The 9,089-nt window shown below is 32.8% G+C and overlaps 2 protein-coding genes across 15 annotated transcripts in view; both read left to right on the forward strand.

Moving 5' to 3' along the window:
• spri (sprint) overlaps nucleotides 1-3,436 on the forward strand; it is a 212,301-nt gene extending 208,865 nt beyond the window's left edge. For all 14 annotated transcript variants that reach the window (XM_053752375.1, XM_053752376.1, XM_053752372.2 and 11 more), the window contains one exon: nucleotides 1,163-3,436. In XM_053752375.1, the coding sequence (XP_053608350.1) occupies nucleotides 1,163-1,296 (134 nt within the window). In that variant the 3' untranslated portion in view covers nucleotides 1,297-3,436. The remainder of the gene's footprint in view (nucleotides 1-1,162) is intronic.
• An 831-nt stretch (nucleotides 3,437-4,267) lies between these two features.
• Nucleotides 4,268-7,651, forward strand: LOC128674481 (uncharacterized). The gene is made up of 6 exons (XM_053753004.1): nucleotides 4,268-4,417; nucleotides 4,778-4,948; nucleotides 5,607-5,741; nucleotides 6,002-6,193; nucleotides 6,920-7,053; nucleotides 7,300-7,651. Exons 1-6 carry the CDS (start codon nucleotides 4,268-4,270, stop codon nucleotides 7,574-7,576), a joined length of 1,059 nt encoding a protein of 352 aa, XP_053608979.1. The 3' UTR covers nucleotides 7,577-7,651.
• The last annotated feature ends 1,438 nt before the right edge of the window (nucleotides 7,652-9,089 follow it).

Consider the following 9,089-nt stretch of genomic DNA (forward strand, 5'->3'; position numbering starts at 1 on the left):
GTCCAGTAGCCAAACTAATAATTTTAATAAATAGAATATCGATGTCAGTGCAGCTACGCTTTTATTATCTTCCGTCTTCAATTTTGTTTTCGCCCGTGGTGATGACGAATCTCAAATTTAAATTTCAAAAAAAAAAAAAAAAACTTGCGGATGCTGATGGGGATCGAACCGGTGCTCTCCGAGTCTGAACCGCTTGCCTTAACCGCTCGGCCAATTAGATCCTTAGTAACATTGGCAAATTGCGTACTTCTTTACGAACTTTATAAGTAAGATCGTTAAATAATGACTCATACAGGTTTGAATTGATTGGACCATTGGAGAACAAAGAGATTTTGTATCACTTTTGTTAAATTTCACTATTTACAAATAATATTCACATTATGTGTAAAGTTTATTAATAACTTTGTTTATGTAATCACTTCACAGTCTTGTTGATTGTTTATTTGCACGTAATTTGTGAAATAGCTTTTTTATAAGCACAAGTAATTTTGTCCTTTGTTTATTAGAATTTCACTGTTATTTTCAGTCACAAACACTACCACATGAGAATCACAGTCCATAGATCCCAATTTAGTCACTTCGAGATCTTAATATTTACTTTGGAAATTTTAAAAGTTTATTTATCACAGAGCCTATGTTTACAACGCAGCGCCATCTCGCGCCTATACTTATGTATGTCTGTGTATGTTGTAACTAGAATAGAATAGATTTAAATCGGAGCGTTTTTACGCCAGGACATATCTCAGTGAATGTATAATTATCTATAGTTGACCTCAACTTCATTCACGTGCTTATTGTATAAGTATTAATAAGACACACACACATATAACACGATTCTTATTAGGTTAGTGATTATGGCGGCGCGTGTAATGAGTCATTTCAATTTACTTTAGATTACTATTCCGTGTTACCCGAATATAGGACAGAATTAGTGTAAATTATTTTATAGGTAGATACAGAAGTATTATTTGTTGGACCAACTAAGACTGAAATAAAATTTATCTTCGTTAATTTCAGAGTTACATATCACGCATGAGACTAGCCTTCCTACCTTCTGATATTATTAATTAGTAATTTAAATACAATTTAATTTTTAATATAAAAATGTACATTTTTTATTATTTTTGATTTATGACTCATATTATTTTTCATTTTGCTCCAGAAACAATGTTGAACGAAAACGATTGCCCGCAAGAAGTGATGTCAGAGAAGAGTGGCCAGAACTTCATCCTTGCTTACAAGAGGATAGATGCTAAAATCGCTTGGCCACAGCAAGCATTATTGTCTTACCCGTAAAAATTGAACTTAGTATAACAAAATGGCGGTGGAAATCTCTTTTCGGAACACGACACAATTATTTTCGTGGTTGAGATCACAAATTAATATTTTGAATGTGTACCACGGGCACTTTGTCTTGGTTTCATCTATCATAATGACTTCAAGCAAGAAATGTTAATGCAAGAAAGAAAGAAATTTTCCTATTGATCTGAACAAAAAAATTGATTTTAAACGACCATTTAATAAATTACATTAATTATGCACTAACTCACAACGTCCCCTACAATACAACAGATCTTTCCTCCTAGATCCTATGAAAATGTATTTTACCCGAGCATAAACCCGACGTAAACCCGGCGTAACCCCATTTCAGTTTCTGTCATAATTTTGAATTAATTGTGTCGTGTTCATTACTAGCTACGAAGTATTTAATAACAAGCGAAAGGTTGTCAATATGCTCATTATGAATATCTATTAAGAAAGGTGGTATTAACACTGCAGCGAAAGTATATTTTTACCCTTAAACAATAGAGTTATATTTTCTAAGATATAACCCAACTGATTAGTGTATGCTGTCGTTTTCATAAGCTTACTCTATTCCTAAGTACATCGCTAATAGACAGTATTTTCTTAAACTATTCATCTCGAGCCTAATGTTTTTAAAGTAGCTTTTTTACTCATTACGTAGTGCGTAATTTTTTTGTATAATCCGACTGAATTGAATAGGCGTCTCAGCCATTTTGTACATTTGTAAAACGTGTGCTTTTAATTGGAGGTTTTGTGTGAGTTATTTTAGTTTTTTTTTTTTTGTTTTTTTTTTAATAGATTTATCAGTGGAACACTTAATTAACTACCTTAAAAAGGTAGTTTAGCTTCAAGTGTACCTATGTATATGTTCCTAAATTTCAGTAAGTGCACGGAGCAAAATCACCAAATTGTTGTTTTTAGTTTTACATTTTAAGTATTTTCTAAAAACGAGTTTTTGTTAAATTTACTAAAATAACTTGTTAAACCAAGATAACTTACCAGAGAAAAATATTGATTTTATATTTTAAATAAATCGATGATTGCAATTTATTTTTTATACGAGACAAGAAAACTAGACAAAGTGTAAAAATATTTATTATCCGTCAAGTTATTTTAGTATCTTGTAACGAAAAACTTTTTTCAAAATTAAAAAAGTAATATAAACAATAAAGTTTCTAAGTATCAAATTTGAATTTTACTTTTGAAGTATCTGTATTGTAATTCTTTATAACTTGTTTATGAACTGTGATGTAATTTGTATTAGTAATATAAGGATTTGTATTGATTTTGTATATTCGTAGAGGCGTCTCTTAATATAATTTATTTATATGTAATTTTAAGGGAATATTTATCAAGACGTGATTTTGTGGTGAATCAATTAATTTTAAACTTTTTTTACTTTTCTAATATTTTATCTTTGAAATTAAAATAAAATATTTTTAACTTTAAATAATTGTTGAATTTAAGAACATTTTAATTTACGACTAAATTGCTAAGTACATCACTATGTAAGTACAACACAAATAGTATTTAAATCTTTTAATTAATATTCTGTAAAATATATTCTAATTCTTATTACCTAATAAAATACTCAAAGTCTAAATTATATTCTAAAAAATATATACCTCACTTTTAAATTTGCAAATATTATCCTCATCAAAAACACTTAGAAGCTTTTATATCAACATTTTTTTAAAATTCAAAATAAGTTAATTAATTTACAAAAGTTTTCTTACATTATTCGATAAAATTGGTTCACCACTGTCACGTTAACAAAACTGCCTATTCAAAACCACATATATGTTATGGTTTAGAAACGTGCATCAGTATCATTTTAATAAGGATATCATTATATCTGAATGAAGGCAGCCATTTGATAGATAGTGTTGAATAATGAACGCCATCTCTTGTTGACTTTGAGAATCACTCAACTTAAGTCGATGCATCGATTAATTAATTTTATCGATGAATATCCAAGCTACTATCGATGGACATACCAAAACTATCGTTATTATTATTACTGATATGTATTTACTACACCCTGTATTTTAACGTTAGTTATAACACGTATATTGTGTTTTGATAACATTTTCAGTCATTTGTGAGGAAGTAAACGAATTTTTACCAAACTAAAAAACTGATTTTGATTTTAATCCTTGTTTTATCCTTGAAGGTATCTAAAATTCATTGCTTCATTCATCAATTCATTTTCTCCATAGATTTCGTCATGGACCTATATGTAGGTAGGTATATGAAAGATATTTTCTAAGTATTTTATCATCATTGTGTGACGTCACTTATGTAGAAATTGCATCTGCAGTTTTTCAGGCATGTCGCCAGTTACACAAATATTTGTGTAACTGGCGACATGCCTGAAAAACCTTACTTAATTACTTATTTCGAATATTACAAAGAACATTATTTACTTCTTCTTCTTTATGAGTCGAATCTTCTTAGTTATTGCTAAACCATACTTGATATAATTTTTGGGTGCGACAATAATATATATTACTTAATGGAAAGAATGGACGTAACCCCGTGCCTAGCAGTGGGACATCTGATGGCTCGATATAAATAAAAATAAAATAAACTTAAAAAGGAAAGTTGTGTGCCTTGTGCTCTAATTTGATTTTTACCATTTACTAATAGTGTTATGTTTTCCATAGTAACACTATTGATTTAACTAAACCCTGCCATATTAAAGTTCACACATATGTTTAGTTATTTTATTAGATCAATATCCGAGTTTGTAACACACACCAATAGCTTATATCAAGTAATAAACACTTTATCACTTTATCAATTTTATGATTAATATCGACAAAAAGATATTTTAAAAAATATATTATTCCTTTTTTAATATCATCTCATACTCTTAAAAAATATTAATTTTTGTGGCATAAAAAGTTGCGCAAAATTTTTCGGTGCTCTCAGTTGTAGTTTCAAAAAAAGTAATTAGAAAATGCAAACAGTGTATCCTAAAAAACACGATGCCCCTCAGTGGGACCCAGTGAAGTTGGAATACCCGATCAGGAAATTCCCCAACACGAATATATCTAGTGAAACTATGGCGAGGACATGGAAGCTACCTCCGGAGATCATAAAAACTCCTGTAAGAATGCTAGCTATTATATGTACCTATTTAGTGCAATGCAACGATACAAGCTCAGACATTATACAGGATTAGGTCAAGATGATTTTAATTATGTCCATGAAAAAAGAAATTGTTACTTATTACTTTATTTAAATTTGAAAAATAAAAGACCGTTGTCTTGTCTACTCCTCAGTCTCATGGGAAATCAATTTTGGAAAAAAGCTGTTTATATTTTTAAGCTATTCCGTCCCACTGGCCAAAGGTAAAGGACAAAGGTATCGTCATAATTATCAGCCTACATCAAGCCACTGCTACCTAATAGTAGGTATAGGTGTAGGACTAGTAGGTATAATTATGTTTTTTTTAAATAATTATTAGAGAGAGCCAATAGAAGAGCTTCGAGAGTACCTGAGAGATTACAACGTGACGAAAGAGCTGACCCAGTCTCAGACGACACAACATTTCGGGTACAAACCACCAGACACCAGAAGACACAACAAGCATACCTCGTGTAACGATAACCGGTACATATACCCGCCTCCTAGAAAAGTAAGTAGTAATGAATAAACCAATATTGTTTTTGTTCCGGTTTGTGGGGCGATAGAGGTAGTGTAATTCCAGGGTACTGTGGCAAAAGATCCTCAGAGAGAGGCCTCAAAGTAAACAACGCGCGTGTGACACATAGTAGGCCGCGTCCGCGGTGAACACCTGTGTGAGGTCTAGGCAATGAGAGAGGCTCTTTAGTATAAAATAGAAAAAGAGAGATTGAGAAATCTCTCGAATGGAATATAAATAAGAGGTCACATTAAAAACTAGCAATGCATTTGGCATTGCAATTTCTTCTGATTTTCCTAGTTTTTTATTACCGGTGCGGGTTAGCATTTCACTTCTCACCATCGAATCGATTCGAAATGAGACACAGCGAACCAATCACAATGCAAACCCGCACTTCGCCCTCTGTTTGTTTTAGCCCTTTTTATCTTATTATTGCCAAATCCCGATTTAACTGGTCTTTTGATTTCACGTTTCTTGTAATAAATTCTTCTTGTATTATGTTCACTTAATTGTTATTCGAATAGTTGTAACAATTGACTAGTTTATAAGGGCATTTTTTATGAAAAGTATTTACCTAAATGTTTCTTTATTGTTATTTTATTATTTTGAATTTGTAATTCGAATCGTTCTCAAAATCGAACTGTCTGATTAGCTCGAAGACCGACCACCACAATGCTCAGCGCATGGCAGCACAGAGATGCGAAGTGCTTACATCGAGCCTATCACACCACCGCGACTGGTCACAGATAAAGACCAATTCAAACATCCAGCCAATTTGCCTGGTCAGGTAACAAGAAAAAAATATGTAAATCTTTTATTTTTTTGTTACCAGCTACTTACCAAAAAAACTATATCAAAATTGGAATTTGGTAAAATTACGCTGAACATTTGGCGTGAAAGAAAGTATTAGACATTCTACTTATATTAATATTACTTATAAATGGAAAAGGAACATGGATATAATATTTTAAGATTTCACAAACATAGCAAATTTTCGCAACGAAAAATACTCTGATATTGGCTTAAATTGATTTCTTACTTCTCAAGGAACACGTACCCCCTAGCTTCCACAAAGAGCTAGAACCTCTGGACACGACCCACGATGGATTCCAGAAGTACCTGGACCCCTACCTGACCACCAGCCGTCTTCATCACAGACCCTTCACCGCTGATCAACTCAGTAGACAGTCTGCGTCGAGGGACATCGTAACTTATTATACTTTGGCGAATACTCCTTGGGTAAGAATATGAATATGAGGCTTTTGAGTTATGCAATGTATTTTTGTAGATCTATGATTATAACCATAGATCAACAAAAAAATCCAGCAATACTTACTGACCTATTCCCATGGATTTAATAGGTAGTCCACGGAGTACCTACTAATTCCATGCCATTAGATCATGCTGGTCTGGGACTGAAAGAACAACACTTAGTGCGACATCTGCGCGAAAAATGGCTATACATTTTCACAGATATATAAATATAAGTTCTTATATCTGTGTAAATTTTAGATTCTTCTCAAAGACCTGTCACTATTTAAGTAATCTCAATTCCAACAATACGACCATGCTAACCGAGGCCTTCGAGTTTCGCTCTAAGCTTGTCTACCCCAAAAGAGATAAATATGCGATTATGTCTGAGTAAATATCTGACTAAATTCATATTAAGGCTTGCATGCTTAGAAGAAACACTTGTAATATATAAATAAATGAAAATTCTGGCCGAATGCGATAAAGGTTTTTTGAAAGTATTTTTTGGTATATTTTGAAATTATTAATATTAATTAATTGTGTATCTACGAATATGTAAAGTGATATTGATAATTAAGTATTAATTTATAAATTACCAATTCGGGATAGACAAACGAAACTATCCACTTACTTAATTTGTTTTTATCATCAAACTATTAAGTTCTTATAGTTTTAGTTATAACTCTACTCTGATCTTGTTTTTTATATTCAAAGGCGTGGTCAGCCAAACCAAAGATTGAAAACTGGAATTTGCCACCACGTCGACCCAAATCGATGTACGACAGAGAAAAGTTCAAACAAGACTTCAGGGAAATAAGGACACACAACCAGCTGCAATGGGTACCCGGGTAAAATATTTGTTCAATCATATAAGTTTAAAATTATATTTAAACTAGCTGCATAAAACCCATACGTAGGGTGGCATAATCGGTTAAAATATTTTTGATATTTTCGCTAAGAGATAAAAGAAATTAAAATGTGCAGTGGCGCCAGCGCCGGCGCTAGTGTGCTGTGAATAATCGTCTTTAAAGGCTAATTGATATTGTCGTGAAAAGAACGGCCAAAAAAACATTTTTTTTTTGTTGATTTTACAGGTCATTTCGAACAGAAACAAGGGACAACTATGTGCCTCAAGATAATTTCGATGTACAAGCCGAAGTCGGAAGATATTATAAGCGCACAGCTGCTAAACTATCTACAAAGGATCCGTGTGAAGAATCAATCATACGACAGTCATATCGTTCAGAAAATTCCAGGATCGGTTCCGGAGTACCCCTCTGCGCAGATATAGACCCGTTTGTGGAGAAAAATAAAGTTGTTGAAAGATTGAGTGTCAAAAATGTCAAAAAGTGGAGAACTGAAAGCTCGTAACTCTTTTATAAACCATGGTAGAGATTCGTTTTTGGTTTCATAAAAGTTCACAAATTATATAGTAGCATATGTGATTTTAAAAAGTACCCGAAAACTTGACGTCAGCCTGTAAATTGGCTTGGATAGTTTGACGATCGTGTGGTCTTAGGGCCAATTTCAAACGAAGATGTGATATATGTTGTTTTCACAAATTTTGTTATGCAAAACCTTAGATTTTGAGATAAAAACTTTATCTGTAGCAAAACTTTATCTCAAACGACACTATGAGAACTGAGAGCCTTTCATAAAACATCGTAACTCGCTTATTTGGCTTTCACAAAATCTAATTCCAACTTTCACGATTCTTTTGGAATGTTCACTAAATCCCAAGCATAATTTCATAGAATCTCAAGAAGTGGGCCCTCAGACCATAGAAAAGGAAGCTCACGTTCATCTAAGTTCACGTTCAAAATTCTTCATCCAAACTTAGGATGATATGTATCAGATGTTTACTTAAAACTAAGTCTACTGCCGACTTCCAAAGCGCAGGTGAAGAAGAAGCGGCGCAACAAACTTCACCGCAGCCTTTTCTCCAAAGATGATAAATTGAAAAAAACCTAATAACAGTTGAAAAGATCGTCTGCTTTTCAAAAAATAGACATAAGAAAAAATATTATTAATATAATACTTTTAAATAATGTTTTTACATTTGTGATTTTAAAATTAACAATTGTTTGTAATAATTAACGTGTGACGTCATTCATAAAGATGTAAGATTATTTTCATGTATCGTGCTCGAATTATTTTGATACCTATGTAAATAAAGAAACTAAAACGTTATTAAACGTTAAACTACAATTCGACTTGGGCCAAAAAAATTTTTTTTGTATGTATGTATCTTTGTAACGCGATAACTTTCGAATCGTTAGTCTGATTTTGATGAAATTTAAAAGGTATGTAGAATCTACCAATAGATTTTTTAAGTTCATGGGGCATCAAAATTAGTTCAATCGTTTTCGAAATATTCACAATTTTGTAAAACCTCATTAAAAGTTTATTGTGTTCACTAGGTCTAAGTCCGCGGCGAACATCTCTACAGTGTTGTTTTGTTTAGGGCCATATGGTTCCGCCCTAGAATAGGACCACTCACCCTCCCATGAATGTCATACGAGGCGACTAAAGGACACATAGCTTAGGCAGCTGATAGGCAACAATGGCATTCCCAAGGCGGGTTGACGACCGGCAGGTGACCGGTTGTAAAATCACAACAAGGTTGTAAAATCTTCAAAATTTATGCTGACCCCGGGCTTCGCGGCGCCACAGCCCCGAAGTCAATCGGGAACATGCGGAGATGAGATAAAAATAAATGTAGTTTTGTTTGAATTCCTTTTTGACGTATACCTAACTTCCTGTCATGGATTTAGTAAGCACTTCGACGGAGTACCTACTAATTCCATGCGTCCTAGATATGTCTTCGCGTCAAGCGACTTTTTTTTTAATTTTTTTCATTTTTTATTCTAATGCGTATTCTGTT

This window comes from Plodia interpunctella, chromosome 12 (genome assembly GCF_027563975.2).
Source record: "Plodia interpunctella isolate USDA-ARS_2022_Savannah chromosome 12, ilPloInte3.2, whole genome shotgun sequence".
NCBI lineage: Eukaryota > Metazoa > Arthropoda > Insecta > Lepidoptera > Pyralidae > Plodia > Plodia interpunctella.

Coding starts and splice junctions, on each gene's coding strand:
- LOC128674481 (XM_053753004.1), top strand. CDS start 4,268: ATGCAAACAGTGTATCCTAAAAAACACGATGCCCCTCAGTGGGACCCA. Junction 4,418..4,777: donor CGGAGATCATAAAAACTCCT/GTAAGAATGCTA, acceptor AATAATTATTAG/AGAGAGCCAATAGAAGAGCT. Junction 4,949..5,606: donor TATACCCGCCTCCTAGAAAA/GTAAGTAGTAAT, acceptor CTGTCTGATTAG/CTCGAAGACCGACCACCACA.